Here is a 20,823-nt window from a genome sequence, read left to right on the forward strand (position 1 = left end):
TTTGTCTAAAAAAAAACTTCAACTAAGACAGTATTTAACCCCTCTATTTAGATTTTGTGCCGACTTTTCTTTCTATTTTTTTTTTTCGATTGAAATTTTGTAAATTTGCTTTAGTAATTCCTTATGACATGAACTGCATACACGGTCATCAGTTGATAGATGGAAATGAATAGCCAAATACTCAGGCAGACTTCGTAGAGATTTTGTCTTATTATGTTTATCACGATTCATTGGATTACAGCAACGATTAAAAAATTTCGGCATTTTAATTATTGATAATCAAGAAATTAACTTAAAATAATTTTTATTGAATGACAATTAGCTTATTAATACTTCATACACATTAGAGAACGAACTTGTCAACGAGTTGCAAGAAAAACACTGACATCGTTCAGAAAACATAGCCTTAAAATGATTAAGAAAAAATTAGAAGTTACCTTCATTATCGGTGTTGAATTGTTTATTGGCGATATGAGCAGTTGGTAAAAAATTTCTTATTTGAAAATTTGAAATTTTACTCATCATCACGCGGGGAAAACAAAACTGAATAGATAGAGAAAAATTAATAACACTATACGTTAATAAAATATTTTAAGCTGTTAAAAATAATTTAATACTTGCGCAGATACACTTAACGATTGTTTTTGTACTATTTTTTCCAATTTCTAAGATTTTAAAAACAATCCAAAAAAATTTTAACGCAAAGTTATGTAAAATAACCTAATTTTAGAATTTTTTTTTTTTCAATCAAAAAAAAAAAATAGAAAGAAAAGTCGGCACAAAATCTAAATAGAGGGGTTAAATACCGTCTTAGTTGAAGTTTGTTTTGAGACAAAAAAATTGAGAATCAAAGGTTTCGGACTTCGAAAAAAAAACTTTTTTTTTTTAAATATTGAAATATTTCATAGATCCTGACATCTGCAAACTTTTTTATATTTTTTTCTGAAAACTGCATTCAAAAACAAAATTTTTTTAAAAAAAAAGGTCCCAAACGGTCAATTTTTGAAAAAGTTCTAGCATTTAAAAAAAAAAAGAGCGGTTTTTTCCAAACATTCGTGATTTTTTTTGAGTTGGGTAAAAAAATGTGAAAAAATTCAGAAAAATGTCTTTGGTAGGGTAGAAAATGATAAAAAATTTTCAGTGAAATCGAAGGGGGTCGGGCCGAAACCTCGGTGATTTGGCATGGAATGCCCCAAATATATCCTCTTAACGTTTCTTTGCTTTGTGTTTCTTATTTGGCTGAACGTTCCTCATTTCACACAGAGGACCCATTTTTCTCTTAAGCGGCAATTCGTAGTGTTATATATTAGGGTGAGGTGGCATGAAATGAATAACTCGGTGTTTGAAGTAATCATGACTAAGTCATTGACTCTTAAAAAGTGCTAATGCGTACGACTCGACTACCAGTGGGTAACTGAGGCGCACATGCGCTCCGTCTACACTCCCGCTACAGATCGGCGACCCATTGACAAGCTGGGCCTCTATTCGTGAGGTATTGTATCGCATACATCACACGTAGATTGCCCCGTTTTTATAATATGTAAGTCCGGGTTCAAATGGCCTACTGTAACAAAGAAGCCAAACCTTTGCTGTTGCGCGTGAAATCTTAAACTACGCTCCCCTCGTCGTCATCGATTGCTCCAAGTGGGACGAATCATTGAAAACTAGAGCTGTATTTAGTAGACAACGAATGGGTGTAGCGTAATTTTTTCGTTATGCCAATGGATGCTCTGCATCGCGTCGTCAATTACAAATACGTAATGACAGGAAAAATTACTCTCTACTGAATATTCCCCTTTTTCAATTGCTTCTTCACTTTCAAAAAATACGTAGACTGTTGCTTAACAACGAATGCATGCGTGACCAATACTTTCGATTGAATTATGAGTTTATCTGAATACTCTAACACTGGGGTTCGAATCCTTCCCAGGTTTGTGCAACTAACCCATATCCACCGCTTGTATATCACAATATCGATGAATTTTGATTTGAACAACGGTTGCAGTTTGCACATTCTTCTAAATGGTATTTGGTCGTTGAAGGGCTGGTTATTATCCCTGCTAAACAGTCTATAATTAAAAATAGGCTGCATGGCGTCCGCTGTTATATGTGCTATCCTTGCACAGTCTAACATCAATTTCACATTTTCGTGAATTGTACAGACATAAGCTGAGTGGGGTTCACTGGCTCTAAGTAGTACGCAGTATTTTGTTCTGAATTCAAAAAATTTGGAGAAGCCGACCCTCAGATCTAAATAGTTTTCTTGGAACATCCATTATTTTTAGTTAGTTAAAATCGACCATTCTAGTTTTTACACTTTTTCATTGTACTCTTTGACAGAAATATAATTCTTTTTCCCTGCCATCACGTGGCTCATATAATCGGGCGTATAGAAATTGACCACGCAATTGTCGGTAAGTTCGTCTACCTTTTTTCAATCATAAAATTCGGGGTTGATTAAATCCGGAACTTTTCTGCTGTCTTTTTGGCTATTGGTATCATATGGTTAGAAGCACTGAAGTTCTCACGAATTTTTTTGAACGACTATGAGTAAACATGGTCAAGATTCGAATTATCTTGCTTCGGTCATCAGTAAAACGAAAAGCTATTTTTATTGTCTTTATTACGTATTATTTTTTTTTACTTTATTACTTTATAAACTTCCTTTGATTCATCCTCCGATTAAATTTCACCTTTGATATGAAATATTTTCGAGGCCAGTGTTTCCTGTAACTTCAGGAATTTTTGCCAGGGAGAGTTTTTGTTACACAATTTTCTTTTACAGATAGGTGATGCACCAAATCCAAGCAGACTAATATTCAATTCTGCATCATCGACAGTTCTCTTACTTGGCGTTGAATCCTCTTTACACTCCGTCGAACATACTTCTGCATTTGAACCAGCTTACGGATTGTCAGTATTTGTTAACCTGTCAATAGTTTTACTCATGATTTCAGGTATTTTCAAAACTCTTAACCCGCAGTAGCCGCACAATTTTTTGTCTGCAGATAAAGTCATGTCTTCCGTCTTCAATTTACGTAACATGCTATGCAGTACAGGTTTCAAGTTTTTTGAAAACTTCTTGCTATGCTTTTCTAATTGAAACGGGTTAAATTCGTAATCATAGTTATTATATTCCCGTGGCATATGAATTGCGACATACTTGAGAAATTATGGATCCAGAACTTTCAAATCATTAAGCAAGTGTTACTCAAACGATGTTTGAAGATTCTGAAGGAATGGGCTGAGAGGGGTAAGAAAATTTCTGTATGGACGGCGGAAGGCTCTTTGTTTAAAAATGTAACTGGGGATTATGGCGAAGAGGCATTGAAAGATGGCTCAGTTATATAACTACGTAGAAAAACGGTGGGAATAACAGATAGCCGGTTTCACAGAACACTCATACAGCAAAATCTATGCAATTCAAAATCTATTACAAGTTTTAGACTGATCAATGGCTACACAAGAACTCTCTACCTGGGTTCATTATGATGAAAATATGTGAAACCTCAATCTGAGAATACTGGGTATTTCGAAAAAAATTCGAAAATGTTTGATAACCTGTTACCTGAAGTCACTTCCTCGTGAGAGACGACTAACCGCGTTGCGCGGTCATGGCGAGAGCTGTATTTTTCTTGATCAGTCACTGTTTGAAAATGCTTTTTATTCGAGTTTCATCTTAAAACTCACATCTGTCTTAGGAAATTTAACTAGAAATATGCTTATATTTTATCAAAATTTTAAAAATGTGTTTTCTCCTTGAAAATTGAATTTGAAAGATATAATTGTACATAACAAATGGCCATTGTAGTTATAGCAAAATTGCAAAAATCACATATGAAATATGTTTCATGACCTTCAGAACGAGCATAAGACCAAGTATGTAGGATGGATAAAACCAAAGATGTGACCGTTTGAATGTCCGCGTGTTTCCGTTTTTTACTCATTTTTCACAAAATTCTACCCTTTCCAACTTTAAAACTATTGAAGATAAAAAAATTCAAATAATAGTCAGATACATTCAGATCACGGTTATAAGCTGTCTAAAAAATTGTGTCGAATTTGAAGAACATAGTGTGCGGAAAGTGTTCGGTTTGGCGTGAACTGACTCATATACACAGAGAAGGCTACGAAATGCCCCCGGTTGCTTTCTTTGACATTTATGGTACTGACAAGTCTCCATTCGGACTTAAACTAGACGAAGCAGTAATAACCAATAACCATTTGTTTTGGAAAATAATAAATTCAAGACATTGGCATGCGTATCTTGAACGTTAGTTGAACGAAAATTGCATATCAACAAGTAGCGGCGTGAAATAGGGCGTAAAAGCTCGATCTTATGTACGCGGAAACATCGATTCAAGTCTCGCTGTGCACGTCCGTTTTTCTTCCATTGCATTTGTTAATTTTATTCGACCCCACTTTATTTATGTTATAGTAAATGTGTCAGAATTATACGATTAAAACAGTATTAGAGTCGTTTTGTTTATGAAGAGCACGGGTTTTTTTTTTTGATTATTTGTATGAAAAAAAATTACTTGTAGCTGAATTATTATTTATTTTATTTTTGTTAAATGCTCATGGCTCGAAACACACGTATAAAGTAGCGATAGGCGAAAAAGCAATACCGAACTTGCTCTCATCTTGGTCTTGCCTCGATTTTTAATTTGCTCTCAAGATTTTGTTTGGGTTTTCAACACGAGAGCACGACAAGAACGCGGTGTATAAATTCGAGTCTACACCAATATTACCATTAAGTTGCAACAAGAGTCTCGCCAACATTAGTTAGATTCAAAGGAAAACTGTTATGAATAAAATACAATTAATTCTTTCAAAATCTCATGAATTCTTCGAGGTTACAATGACGTATGCATACCAACATGTGTGTATTGTACTTTTTGCGGATTTATACGTTATCGGGAGTGATATTTGTCCTGAAATACGTTAAATAGTAGAAAATATAAAGGAAATTTTGTTCTTACGTAAGAAATGGTCGGGTTAGACAATCGAAAGCACTTCAATTAGCCAGCTGAAGCCTTTCGCAGACTCGGGCAAGGTTCACTTGCCAGAGCTGAAATTTTTTCAGGCTTGGGTAGTAAAATTACCAAAGCTGTGATTTCGCAGACTCGGACGATAAAAGTCGCCAAAGCCGCACCTTATCGCTAAACACGTACTTGGGCAGCAAACTATGAGAGCCACTTCCCTCCTCAGAAATGGGAATCCGGATTCTGAATCCGATGTGCCTAAACTATTTTATTAATCGCGAATTTTCTGAGCTACAGACCAGGGTGATAACCGAGACTGTTCACCAGACTTGGGATCTCCAAACAAGGTTCTCGGCCACGGGCTAATGTCAGTGTCGCAGGAAGTTGTGTGCTCAACCGAAGCTGTGATTTTCCTAGTCTGATCTTTTCTGATTAGCTTGAATAACTCAATAAGCCTTAAAAGAAAAAACAAATCTTGTTTTACAAAATTAAATTAAGAAAAATAGCAATCAAATACATAAAAAAAAAATTATGTCAGATATCTGGTATTTTGGCCTCCCAAATAACAATTCAAAATCATACAAACCAAATAAAAAGTGTATAAAATGATGCAAAAAGAAACTTTAATTTGAAATGACATTCACTTTTCATCCCAAGTGTTTGTTGTGTTAAGGCTGAGTGATTGCAACTAAGTGAAATTTTTAACATTGACCGCATAGATTGGTTTAATTCACTTTAATTACTTAGAATTTTTTTGAAAAGTATTTGAATGACTCAACATGAAATTTCGGAGTCCGAAATTATTAATTTCTCTGTTTCGATCAATTTATACGGACTACTTCTAGATGATAGATGAACACAGTTGACAAGGACAGGTCCCGCGATCCCCCCCCCGACTCTGATTTCATTCATTTTGGGATATGTTACCTATTCTTCATCGAAATCTAAGCGACACGTATTTTTTTTTTATCGGCAGAGAAACAGTTGAAAGTGCTAAAATCAACACCCAAAATTGAGCATCGCAGTGCTAGTTTTGCAGTGTCGCTACTTCCAGTTGAGATATTTCAATGAAACTAATCGGTCGATAATTCTCATAGTTAATAATGAAAAATGAATTCTGTCCAATTACAACGTGGATAAATGGTGAAAGATTACGGAGGCTGCAAGTTACAAATTATTTGTAACTAAAATATTGTTGCTTGTATTTGAATGAAATTGATTGCATTTGAAAGATCAGAAAAAAGTAAGGGATACGTGGTTTTGCGTTTTTTAAAAATAATATCACATAGGGCGTGAACTACCCCTATACACACGCAACCAAGTTCACATTAAATTAGTAGTACTTTGCTTTCGCTCGTCTTATTTAATATTTCAAAGCTCTTTATTTTAAAATTGAGGGGTTTCTTATTTTAGATAATATTCGGTTGCATTAACGACAATAACCACCCGCACAAAGGCTTCTTGCTCCTAAATTAATTCGCACAAGAGGTCTTTTAGTAATTGATACCCATAATTCTTTTTTTTTTTTTATAAGGATCCGTCAATTGAGTCTTAAGATGAAAAATAGAATGCATAAACTGTAATTTTTTAGCCCCCAGAACCAAGTTGAGACGCGATACCGAGTTTTTCCGAGACCAAGACTAAAAATAATTAAGACACAACTTAACAGACCAAGGACAGGATGTGAAAATTAAGATTTTATCAAGACCGAGTCGAGACTGCCAATTCTCGACTGGTCTCGTCGTATGTTCAGCTCTACAACAAAGTATTAAAAACTTAATAACAGCACATGTCCCTCAAATGATATTCAATCAACACAAATAAAAAAAAATCATAATTCTAATCAAAGCAATTTTTTTAAAACGATCTATTGAAAAAATCAAGCTCGCACGCGGTTTCTGTGGACATTATTCCTTGAACACTCTTTCTCGTCGTATTTTTTTCACACATTAATTATAATTCGAATAATGAAGGATTAATAAAACTAAATAGACGCACAGCGGGACTTGATTCGATGTTCTCGCCCCCACTGAAATGGGCCATTACCTGCAGCGCCATGCCACTGCTTGTTAACGTGTGAATATTTGTGATCTATAAACGTATGCCAATATTTGAAAATTGATTTCTTCAACTCTGTGTGCAAAATTCGATTTTTGATACCTGTCGACGATGTGTGAAATGCTCGATTCACACATTTTGATGCGCAGTGTGCGCAGTAATTACAACGCCCACTAAACGTAGAAGATGATTTACTTTGCAAACTGAATTTCGCACACTGAGTTGAGAAAACAGTATACAATACGCGTGCGGATACATCACCCTCGCGCTTCACGCACTTGTATCGTCATTTACTATTCTTGGTTGCGCATGGCTATGGCGTATAACTGTTTGACTAGTTAAAGCCTTAGTCAAGATGTAATAATACCATGAGTTGGAAAGAAATTGACTAGAGGCACTATGTAGTGCTCCTTTGATAGTTATAGCGATGTGCAAAACCATACATTTCTTGATTCCATATTCTTAATCCATTTGACTGCTTGACTTTGTGGGTCAATGACAAGAGGCCAACGTCCACCTTTCGTAATTATAATCCCGTTTTCAGTACTGAAGTCGTCAGACGGCAGTCCTTGAATATTCCATTCTCGGATCGTTGTGGGATCAGTAAGAAAATCTTTCACATCTAACGTGGAAGAATGGGGAATTTCCATCTCTATGACCTATGAAATAACACATAGTGAATCAGATGCAGTGCAATAGTTGTGACGTAATAATGCAATTTGGTATTTGGTGGAAATTTCAAGAATATTGTAGATTTGTTTGTACTTATTTGTAGTTCTATCTAATTCTACAAAGAATGAATTTAAAACATTCCTTGGGCAAATTTTTGTATCCTAAAAGGCTGATATCTTTTTATAACGTACTACTAACAATCATGGATGATAGAGGGTATTTTGCGTTAAAAACTTTTTTTTATATGAAAGAAAAGACAGGAAATTGATTGACAATTTCACTGGAGTTTCCATTCTCATTCAAATAACTCCACTGTCTTCATTTTACGTGTAGATTTTATGCACCGCCAATGATATCATTGAGTTGAGTTCAACCTGAAGTTTGCACGCTTACGTTAGATTTCATAAAGGCGAGCCTTTGCATTTGGACTTTTGAATTGCCGTATATCTACTCATGGTGTAAGTATATAAGATGTGGTCTAAATGGAGATGCGCAGTAGCAAACTCACGAGATGAGCCCCTACGTGATGTCACGATGATTGAGGTTGAATGTAAATGACGTCATATGGGCGCACATTCTTTGTGGCCGAAGCGGCAGGGAACGCGCAAAAACTCACCTTATACAGGGTGGGGCATTTAAAATGTCACAGAGCAATAGTACTCAAACTATTGATGATACTCAAAAAAGTTTCGGATGAAAGTTACATTGTTCGAGAGGCCGTCATACTGGACCATCTTATTTCTTTTTCGGCGGAGGCGCTGAAGCTACGTCAAGCTCACCGCCGCTTTTTTAAATGGGAAAATTTGTCAGATATCAGTAGATATGCAAGGCCGGTTCTGGATAGAAACACCTTCTTTACCGACCAAGCCGACCAGTCCGCCTATATAGCCAATAGTTTGCCCCAGGCGAAAAATAATATTTTCCACGTACTTCGAATACATAACCAGGTGACGTAACCATGTGACGTTACCGGCTGATGTGCCCACGGCGGCCATTTTGAAAATAGCGGTCATTTCGACGTCGGCCATTTTGGTGGCAGCCATTTTGATTTTTTTGATGGCGGCCATTTTGATTTTTTCGATGGCGGCAATTTTGATTTTTTGATGGCGACCATTTCGACGGCGGCCATTTTTGATGGCGGAAATTTTGATTTTGTGATGGCGGCAATTTTGATTTTTTGATGGCGGCCATTTTGACGGCGGCCATGATTTTTTTGATATATAGCCAACAGTTTGCCCCAGGCGAAAAATAATATTTTCCACGTACTTCGAATACATTCTTTTACGTTAATCGACCGGATGGTGACATCGCAATTAGATAGACAGGGAATGCCGATGACGATCCGTAAACTTTCACGCTAATAGTTTACCCCCAGAGCGAAAATTTCACATTCGAAAAAAATATTAATAGAATTTATTGTATCGGAATCGTCCGACGGTGAGCGGCATGCGGTCAAAGGATTTCGGTGCGACGTTGAATTTGAGACAAACAATTCTCGGAATCGTCCGACGAAAACAATACTCGGAATCGTTCGACGAGTTTCGACTTGACGGCGAGCGGCCTGCGGACAACGGATTGCGGTGCGACGTTGAATTCTGGAAGGTTCTGAAATAAATTCTTAACTAGCGGGACAGAGGTTCTGAATAAACGGTTGTTATTGACGATGCAAAATATTTTATTGAAAAAAACAACTCAAGATTACAGTTTTACATGAAATTCGTAATGCTAATGTATGAGTGTTCTTACTCAACGGTATCGCACCCATGTTTTAGACAATGAGAATGTATAACTGTTCGAGGAGATACCGATTGTCTTTTGTGTTTGAGTAAAAAATTTCGCAGTAACAACACGTTTTGGGCTGCACAGTTTGGACGTAATATAGCGTGATGCGTACAGTTTGAATTCGTGTCCGACATTTTATTCAACTTCTGCAACGACGGACAACTCAAATCCATCATTTCAACGACTTCAACTTTTTCACCCAGAAGTTTCTGCAGCCAACTTTTCTTCTCCAAACCTTTTACGTAAACTGTTGAAGCCTCACGCAGCGGCATACATTCGATGGTGAAGTCGAGCTTCTCGAAAGGTAAATCACCACCTTCCCAGGATAGTCCATGATAATTCCGTGACAGCCATTGTCACTTTTGAACGGAGCGAGTAAACAATTCCAATCGTACGGAGGTTCGAAGAGAAAAATTGACGGGTTGGCCTCTTCGTCGAGTGACACAACTGCCAACTCTTTTGGTCTTCTGAATCCTTGTACGTCGAGTATGAACTCCTTCGTGAAAAAAATACTGAATCGATTGTCACAACGTTCAAGGTTTTTATACCAATTTTCTCACCCCGCCACTCAGCGGATTATATTCAATCATACGATCATGTAAAATCAAGCAGTAGGCAGATGTACCGGTAGGAAAGTTATTCTTCGCCTCAAATTCGATACGAATATCTACCGGTCCAGATTTCAGAGCCTCGTTTTGTTTCGAACAGTCGATGAAAATCAAAGATTCGTACTGTAGAAATTCGCTCTTCGTCAACAGAGGCTCGGGTTCTTTGCCGTAATAGGTGGCTTGAAAGTTTGCGTACATCTCGTACAGTAATGCAAAGCGATTGTGACTCATGTCCAAGTTCAGGTTACCGTACGGATAATACTCGGAATTCAAGAAGAGCTAGACGTCAGCAATATTATAGTGATCAAGATGACTGGCATTTTTGCCGGCTTTGTTTTTTCGATTCGTTTGAAAACCGAGCATGACAAATCGCGGTTTTTCCAAATGGGTGGACGTTTTTACAGTCCAAACGTGTTTCGTGGTTGCCGATAGCAAAGGATATTCATACAACTCCCAACTGCGAAAGCTCATGGAGACAGGTGTATCTTTCTCAATGAAATTCAACAGTGTGATTTTTTGTTGATCCGAGAGCTTCACATACGGTACTAACCATTCCACCTGATCAATCACTATTCTAAGGTCTTCGTCCTCTTGATTTTGAACGATGGTATTTAAATCACTTTTTGATCTTGGAAGAATCAGCTCGTGTTTCGCGTTAACGATGATCTTGCGATAGTCTTCAGCGAGGGCCAATATCATGCTCAAGGGAATAACTGAATCAAAGTTGCCATCAACATCAGTTAATTTTTTCGTTTCCTGAACATCGAGCCATCCAACATTTTCCATAAGCCAACTTTGACCAGGGTTGAGCGAAGCGAAACGTTTCAGCAGGTTGGTCAGACCAACGTTTTTACATTTATCAATCTCTACAGCGTTTAGTTCGTTCGGTACATCTTCGAACAAATGGCAGATGGCGTTATTGACTGAAGTTGTGATCGCCGCTGCAGTGCCGTCCGATTTGAGCAATTTTCCAGAAATATGCAGCGAACTCTTGCTCGGTGATAAGCATGAATCCTAATTCTGAACGGTGATTCGAATCTCATCGGTGTTGTTGAAAATTGACGATGCGTACGGTTTGTGTGCGTGTATTTCTTGGTGGGCGATTGATTCGTCGAAAACTACAGGTGTTTGAATGCTCAAGATTTCCTCCTCCATGGTATTTAGCAGGCAACGAAACAGCAGAATTACAGTTTTATTTGTCGGAAATTCGTTTTCCAAAAGGTGTCAGCTTTAGACCCAAAGCTATCAGAAACTCCACGTGTCGACGTGTTAGCGGTTCGGGAATCGATCGATGACTGACTTGATCGGGACATGCTGACTAACTAATATAACTGTTTTTGGACAATCTGTTACATACAATACCCATCCTTTATTGCGATTTGATGTGCAGTCTCACAGTTAAAACTTCTCCGCGAAAATTAACGAGGTCTCCGTCTTGATCGACTAACCGAAGCTGTATGTGATCAATGGTCTTGACGGTGATCGGATGGTAAATGATGTGTGACGGTACTTCCACGATCTTATATCCTGGCGGAACGATAGGGAAAAATTCGTGAAAAGTATGCACTTTATGTCCATTGACGTAGGCGCCCGTTGTGATGCTACACTCGACTCGCAACGCGTTGACCTTGAGAATAGTAACAGGCATATTCGAATGGTGAGTTTGGTTAGCTGCCAATACGCGCGGTGTAAATCCGAGAAGCTGACCAATAGAATCCTCAGGTTCCAAATTTACGATATGGTTACATTTGATTTCGCTGCGTAACGTATTATTGTTAGGCTTTATGCTGATTTCAATGTCGGTATTTTTAACGCGTCTTGAACATACTTTTCAATATCCTCAATTTCGTAGCTGCCAGTGGATATAGTGACCACCTTGTCAGCTACGTAAATTTTATTGCGACCGACATCGACGTTGGGAATGAAATTGAAGGTTAACAGTTCAACGAGACCGAGAACATCATTTTTGTTCAGAGCAAGTTCGATCGGAGGAAAATATTGCGCTTCGAGAATCGACGACGTTCCCGATATCGTTAATGTAAACGAATCATCGATGACTGCGAGTGCTCGACTGACGTTATTAAATTACGTGTCATGTTTATATAGATTATCGCTTAGAAATTTCAGACACAAGTGTCCGCAATCGAATGTACCGTAATCTTGATACCTTTCGTCGTTGTACTTAACGTTACATACACCGAGATATTTCACGAGGTCTAACGGCGGTTGAAGATGACCGAAACTGTCGAAGTAAACTACATCGCTGCCGCGTTTCTTATACGTAACCCAGTGTGTCCCAGGACCATCTTTACTGTCGAGATTGACTACAGCTGTTTCGTTTTTACGCGGCCCGGTTTTGGGCATTTCGTTGCGCATAAAGACACCTCGGAAGTATGGAATTTTCATGATTTTTGCATACTTCAGCAAATCCCAGTTGGTCAACGCTCGGCGTGGTAGCTTGACATTTAGTTCTTTGAAAGATGAAGACTGAAACCCTTTTTGCAAGGTTTGAGATGGAGACCTTTACCTAAGGCGATCGCTTCCATCGTTTTGATATGCCGTTTGCTTTCCTCCAATTCTCGTTTAGCCGCGCTCGTATCGTTTACAGCCTTTGCTATACCCGCAGCACCTCCCGCTAACGCACCCGTAGCGCTGAGACTGGCAAAAATAGGTATGAGAAAAGGTAGAAATCCGCCAACTTTTGAGGGTACCGGTAGAACGCGCGGTGATCGAACTTTATGTTTACCACCTTCTTTTTTCACAGCTTCTCGAGCACCTTTGAGTACAGACTTGATGCTCGTTTTCGCGTCATAGCTTGGAATCATAGACTGTTTTGCCGCTCGTATGATTTTGTTCAAGGAAACGTTCTTAGATTTTCGACACCCCATGCCTAACTTTGTTTTCACCTTCATCGTGTTAACTACAGCCCAAGCGGCTGCCTTCTCACCCAAATTTGCGTCCTTTGCGAGAACCCGTTTCCAGGCTTTTTCGGCTAATATTTTATCCGCAACGCTTCTAGCTTCAAGGTCCTCACGATTTTTCGAATACGCTATATCGTGTTCCTTACACGCTGCATCGAGAGGATTGATACCGGAATCGCCTCTTGCGAGTCTTTTCGACAACTTGGTGCCAGGACCGCAGTACTGGTAACCGGGATCATGCAACTCGATCGGAAGTTTGTTGATAATGCTATTTACCAAACCTTTCCCACTTGATCGCTTTTTTGACGATCGCTTACGATTACGTGTGTGCACAATCATGTCCGCTCCGCGACTGAGAAAAAGTTGTTATAAACGATGCATTTATGGAAAAATCCAGCCAGTCACGTTTGAGATGAGGTTCGAGACACAATCGGCCAAGCTGCCCGTGATGAATTTTGACAAATTTACGCAGCAGAGTACAAAACGGAAAAAACGTCATGGCGAATTGTTGCCGAGTAGTGTACGTGCAGTATTCTGCGGACTATCCAACTGTGGTAAAACCAACGCATTATTTGCGCTTATAACGCATCCGAACGCTTTGAGGTTCGAAAACCTGTACGTTTACTCAAAATCTCTCAATCAGCCGAAATACAAGTTTCTGAGTCAAGTGCTCGAAAATGTCGACGGTGTTGAGTATTACCCCTTTAACGAGCATGAGCACGTCATTGCACAGAACAAGACGCAACCTAACTCGATCATGATATTCCATGACGTAGCGTGCGAGAAGCAGGATAGCATACACGCGTACTTTTGTATGGGTAGACATCACAACGTAGACTGTTTCTATCTTTGTCAGACGTACGCTCGAATCCCTAAGCATCTCGTGCGCGACAACACCAACTTGCTGGTCTTATTCAAACAAGACGAGATGAATCTGAGATATGTGTACAACGATCAAGTAAACACCGATATGTCGTACGTGGAGTTTAAAGACTTGTGTGCGGCGTGCTGGAACGGTGAAAAATATGGCTTCGTAGTGATCGACAAGGATAGAGAGCTCGGTAATGGTCGGTATAGGAGAGGTTTTGACAATTTCATAAACATGACAAAAGAATAAAATACACGATCTTCGAAGACGACGGAACAGTAGCTTTCCAGAACTAGTTGTGTCAACATGCAGGAAATTCGTAAGGAAAAAGAAGTCTTGCATCGTATCGCTGGAGCGAGTAATGCGATTCGTCGTAAGCACAGAATCCTCAAGACGGGAAAAGAGTCGCTGCAGGAAACAATGAAGGATGTCTTCAAACCTGTGGTAACCCCGCTACAGGAATTAGTCAATGTTTCTCGAGGCACGAAACTTGTCAAGGAAGAGGTAAAGGAAGAATTCAAAACTGAAACGATGGATGAGCCGAAGAACGAAATGGAAGATTCTTTTGCAACTGCAGAGGAAGAGGATCAAACCGTCACGGAATCGTCGGTGAGATCAGAGGATGGATATCTTGAGATGCTCAACGATAAACAAAGATAGCACGAGTTGGATACCGTGTACGGGGTACGGAGTCTTTCTACTGCCGGGCTGATGGTTGGTGACTCACCGATAAGCTTCGAGTGCGATTCCGTTCGCATAGGCGGCACGCTCTATCCGAAAACTCAAGGACTGCTGGAGCTGCTGTTTAAAAAGATGCCCAACAGCGCTCACGTTACCCGCAACGACAGGGAGAATTACAGAAATATCCTTCTCGCAACAAATGCTCACAGAAAGTACTATAGCGCCACCGAGCCTATCCGAAACGCTCAGAGCGCCAAATTCAAACATTTAATTGCTGAGCTGCTGAATATTTCTACGTCAGGCAAAGACGTATCACCGTTGTCACAGATGTCGAAGCGTACGGGCAAAGGTGTTCTGCTACCTCAGGCTTGGGTTACTCGACAAGGTGTTAAAACAGATTATATTTTCTGGGACGACGCTAACGAGCTGGTGGAACGTCTTCGTTTACTCCTGGCATCTCAAGCAGCTGGGAATACAAGTCACAACAATGAAATTATGTCGATTCTGGAAGAATTGCGGGAAGCCGGGATCATTTATTAGCCAATTCTCGTCGACTCTGCAATCATTTACGAGATGAGCGTCGACGTGTTTGGACGTCAGCTGAATGAAAACACAGCTGCGAGCACTCGCGGTCCTCCGGGTGTCGGGTATCAAATAACAGCGGATGGGCATTACGATATACGGAACAAGAGACTAAGCAACGTCGCAGAACCCACAGCACCGAACAATGCTGTAACTTTAAAAATCTTGAGACGAAAATTCAGCGTGCTGCAAAAACAAATCGACAACCTCGATCAAATGATCAAAGCTTTGGAGATCACCACGGAGAAAGCCTTGGATACCTTCTACACAGACTTCAAAACAGGCAGAGACTTGTCGACTCGAAACGCGGAAATCATTCCCAAATTGGACACCAGACTAATAGCGTTGCAATATGAACGAGAAAAAGCAAGCACTGGTGACAGAACTGCATAAACCTGCACGCCGGAATTACCCACGTCGACGTGTAGACGTGCGCGGCATCGACGAGACCTGGTAGGCGGATCTTGTTGATATGACGTCGTACGCTGGACAAAACAAAGGTTACAAGTACATGCTCACAGTCATTGATATCTTTTCAAAGTATGCGTGGACTATACCGATAAAGAGCAAGTCTGGAGATGATGTTACGAAGGCAATGGAATCTGTGCTTGTCGAAGGACGGGTGCCGAAAAATTTACACGTGGACAGAGGAACGGAATTTTACAACTCGAAATTCGAATCGCTTATGACACGCTACGGAATCAAACTTTACTCCACGTACAGTAATTTGAAGGCTTCGATCTGTGAACGTTTCAATCGCACGCTGAAAGGTAAAATGTGGACACGGTTCAGCATGCAAGGAAGCTTCAAGTGGCTCGATATCTTATCTGATTTGGTTTCGGCTTACAACAACACCAAACACCGAACCATAAGAATGAAACCGTCCGATGTCACCGTTGCAAACGAGAGGCTGTTTTTACGTCAGGCGTACGGAGGGCTTCGAGCGATACCTACCATGTCGGTAAAATTCAAATCTGGCGACAAAGTTCGAATCAGCAAATTCAAAAATGTCTTCGAGAAAGGTTACACTCCCAATTGGACGACTGAAATATTCACGATAAGTCGAGTGGAAAATACTCATCCTGTGACGTACAAGCTCAAAGACTACCGAGATCAACCCATTGCTGGTGGTTTCTACGAACAAGAGCTCCTCAAGGTTAAGCATCCGGATATCTATCTGGTGGAGAAGGTGCTCAAGAAGCGTGGAAGAAAAATATACGTTAAACGGTTAGGTTTTGACAATACACACAACAGTTGGATAAACGAATCGGACATGTAACTTTTGAATAAATGAATTTTTTTGTGAAAACGTGTGTCTCTTTATTTTATACCCGATACATGACAAGTATGCATCTTTGTTTTTTAGACAATCAACAGACATATGCACCGTTGTACAAATTTTTTTTACACTTCGGAGCGTTCTTATTAACCATCCTACATAATAATATTTTATACATCATGGTACAGTTGTAAAAATTAAGCTCTACATAATAATACATGATGGTACATTTATAAATTAAGTCCTACACAGATTACGGTAATTTATAAAGCCACGGTGCAGGCTTGTAACCCCACGGAAGCGTATCGGTCGTGTTTTGAAACACGATCCGCTTGTCGTCATTCTAGCTCAGTGCTACTTTCTGCTGTTCTACGGTATATACCTGGTGCTTTCGACTCATGATCAAATGCTGATTTGAGGATAGATTTTCACGTTTCAACGCACAGTCCAAATAATCGTTGAAGGTTATTTTTCTTAACGCTGATCCTCTAACACCTTTGGCACGTTTGTTGTCTTTTTCATCTCCCAAGACTCGGAATGCGTACAATTTAGCTCGTAACCCTACAAATTCCGACATGATTTTCCCGTTATTCTCGTCTTTCATCAAGCCGAGAACTTTTTTGTTTGCTCGAGGTATTCCGTAAACGTTGTCAAGAGGATAATCCGACGTGTCGAATTTGTGCAAGTCCTCCTTCATGTGTTCGTATATCGGTTGCCAAATTTCTGCTTAATGTAATTGTAATGAAAATCATAGATGTATGTTTTAGATAGATCCAGGATGGAGAAACCTGCATACAATGGTTTATTCAATTTGACTTTCGTCTTATTCATTTCGACGATAACCATCTCTTTGTCGAAAACGGTGCAGCTGTGAAAATTAGGCTTGGCTATGGTAGCTCTCGCACCGTACCGTCTATCCCATTCGGTGATCAATCGAACATCTCTGTACTTTCGCACGTTTTCCATAGTTTTGCCAAAAACTGCGTTGTTCATTAGCTTGTAAAAATTTTTCTCAAATTCGTTGTCAGATTTTTTTCGCAAATCGGTATTCAAATCTATATATTTTTTGAGCCACGGGGTTTGCCTGAATTTGAGAACTCTGTGAATTTGAAGTAATTTTAAGTCTAATTGTAAGCATTGTTTCAAAACGCTGTAGTGAACAACGTAGTTTTTCTTGGAAAATAGCGTGGGCGTCAATTTTGGCTGTTTATTGGTCGAAATCGGAGGTACATAGTGCTCCGGACACAATGGTAAATCCTTATGAGTTTCATGCAGTTCCGCAGGATATTCCAAATCTACCTCCAGCACGTAACCAAACTCCGCATCGTCCGAGATGGTACGAACGTCGCATTGTCTGAAGCCTGATACCCATACCAAGGAACTGTATGGCAGAGCAAAGCTCATAGCTGCACCGTACAAATTATTAACGTCAAAGTACATGAGATAAGATTCTTCGATCTCAGGATCGAATTCCTCTCCCATGTACCTGTTGTTGGCCTTTGCATATCTGTTCGAACACTGTGATACACCACCACGAATACCTTTTTCGATAAACATAACCATGTCTATGTCGGTGAGAAGCTCGAGTTCGATGCCTGTACATTTTAACATTGCATCAAACGACAGACCGGGCGCTGTGTAGTAATGTAACGGGTCCAGTTTGTACGTCGTCCAACAATTCTGTCGAAAATTTTGAAAAACGTCAGCCAGTAAAAACACGTCCGTCTGTAAATACAAGTCCGAATGCTCTCCCAAAGTTTGGACGTTAAAAGTTTGCCATACGTCGCACGCGTGTGTGTAATCGTCGTCTGATATATTCCGGTCGTTCAATTTTGAATAAAACTGTTCTTTGGCTGGTAAATGTTTCTCCTCGAGCTTCTCCCAACTGTCTATGTATTCGTACGAGAAGACACCTTTCCTAGTCAATAACCGAAATTTGTTCAAGCTACTGCAGAATTTACGTGTTATTGTTTTTTGACAATCGTCCAGATACGATGATAATTTATCGAGGCTGCTAGGCATGAAACGGTACGAATCTATGAAACGGAACGTTACATCCGTTCCCGTAACGAATTTAGCAAAGGAAATGTTTTTTTCTTTATTAACAGGTATTAGTTCAACAGTACCTTCGAATGACGTTGCCAGGGCTTTGATCAGAAAATGCGAATCGTTACCCGACAGATTGTGGAATATCACTGGGTTAGTGTGTGAATTTTGGTAATTTAGATTACAGCTGCGGTGAGCAGCACCACGGTACTTTCCCGTGAAATGACAGTGATCCCGATGTTTCACGTCTGTGGGTGTGAACGGTTTTTCACAAACATGACAGACCGCCGATAGATCAAATTCGTTGATCTGATTGAAATTTAGTGGTTCCATCGGTACAACAGTCTTCTAGTATCCCTCTAACGAATGTGCCAATTCCTTTAACTTGTTCACAAACCATTGGATGCAAGTTTCTCCGCGATTAATTTTGAATTTTGAAAGCGAATCGTCAAACGCACAATGCAGATAGTAAGCTATACTATACGGAAGATGCTTCTGATAAATTGTTCTATTTTCCCCAAAACTTTCATGTGTGGGCTGCAGTAAACATTCTAGATCTGCGTAAACGCAGAACGGAACGGTTTCTTTGTGCTTGTAATTTTTAAATTTGAGAATCTTGTCCTCTTCTGTTGGTAAGATAACTTTGGTTTTATTCAAATTCATGCAATCAACTCGGTGCTTGATCAAACATCTTTCGAAATTAAAATGAGACAGACACCTATCGCACAACCACGTCTGATGCGAGCGTTTGGAAATTTGGGAACTTGTCAACCGCGATAAATTCCGAATCCATGCAAAATGATGTGTTACATTCTTTTCAATATTTTCCATACTATCATCGTCATCGTCGTCGTTTTCAGACTCTATTACTAAAAGATGGATTGTAGGCTTATCAGACTTGTTTCGACTCAAATAAATGGGTACAATTTCACTACGCTTTTGTTTTTCCGCACCATCTATACCGTAAACGTTAATTGAGAGTTTGTTAAGTTTCTCAAATTTTGGAATCTGGTCTAAAGACATTGGAAAATGCAAACCTCCGTATTGTAGCACTGAGCTGAAATGTGGATACGAAGTGATTTCGCTGGGATTGTTGTTGGCTGGAAAGAGGGCTGCGGTGACCGACCAGAGAAAGCAATACGCGTCTCCATTGCGGATGTTGACGACAGCCTTCTTATCTTGAATATCTTTGGGTAGTGGTGTGTATGTGAACACACCGCCTCGCAGTGGCACGTACTTGTTGATATTTACAATCAAATTGATTATTTCGGTCAGCGACCAACCAGAGTCTCTCTCTTGAAAATCTTCCACCTTGGCCAACACTTTTTGCTTTACGTTCTCTTCGAACCACCCGTGTATGTCAGCTGGCTGGAGGATGATTTGGTTTCTGGTGTTAAAATATTTCATTTCCTCAACATGTTCAGCGTTTTTCGTTGTATTGAATTTACAACACAAGACACAGTTTGCTTTTAAACTTCCCACTTTTCGTAATATTTTCTTCAGTCTTGCAACGACGAGGTGTTTCGCATCTTCCAAAAACCTGTTCAAATCTTTATGCCGCAGATTGATAATGGCTCCCGTTCGAATTCGACTCTCGAAAGCTGTCTCCAAATCTTCCCACCGTACTCGATCGCTTCTTCGTCGGCTTCGTAATCCGTCACCCACTTTTTGAAATTGTTGAAATTTGACTGTCAACGATTTCAGAATTCCAATTGTAGTCAAAATTCTTGTCTTTACCCCGATCGTTGAGGCGTTGTTGCGTAAGATTTTATTCAAAAGCCTGGTATTTTGGGTTCCGAATCGAATCCATTTTGCAATTTCTGCCGGTGAGGATTTTTCAGATAAAATCTTGAACGCCGTTTCCATAATTTGTATTAATTTCAAACACTTTTCGGAATCCATGTTTCTTCTTCTTTCGATCACACACACTTGACAAAGATAGAGTTGCGAAGCTTCCTCTAGAATGATCGCTCTACGCTGACCCGGTCTCTTTTATGGGTACTAATTTTAAGTAAAGCTGGGGATGTTGATGGCGATTCGTAAAACTTTCACGCTAATAGTTTGCTCTAGGCGAAAAATAATATTTTCCACGTACTTCGAATACACTCTTTTGTGTTAATTGATCGGATGGCGATGTCGCAATTAGATAGATCGGGGAATGTTGATGACAATCCGTAAACTTTCACGCCAATAGTTTGCTTTCACTATCACTCTCCCAAATTCTTGTGCGTGGAAAATATTATTTTTCGCCTGGGGCAAACTATTGGCTATATATCAAAAAAATCATGGCCGCCGTCAAAATGGCCGCCATCACAAAATCAAAATTGCCGCCATCAAAAAA

General features: G+C 39.6%; 1 protein-coding gene across 1 annotated transcript in view; it reads right to left on the minus strand.

Annotated features, from left to right (window-relative positions):
* Window positions 1–20,823, minus strand: part of LOC107227614 (dynein axonemal heavy chain 2) — a 732,784-nt gene that overhangs the window by 91,501 nt on the left and 620,460 nt on the right. The window contains exon 38 of the mRNA XM_046746102.1: window positions 7,487–7,702. Within this exon, the coding sequence (XP_046602058.1) occupies window positions 7,487–7,702 (216 nt within the window). The remainder of the gene's footprint in view (window positions 1–7,486; window positions 7,703–20,823) is intronic.

This window comes from Neodiprion lecontei, chromosome 7 (genome assembly GCF_021901455.1).
Source record: "Neodiprion lecontei isolate iyNeoLeco1 chromosome 7, iyNeoLeco1.1, whole genome shotgun sequence".
Classification (NCBI taxonomy): Eukaryota; Metazoa; Arthropoda; class Insecta; order Hymenoptera; family Diprionidae; genus Neodiprion; species Neodiprion lecontei.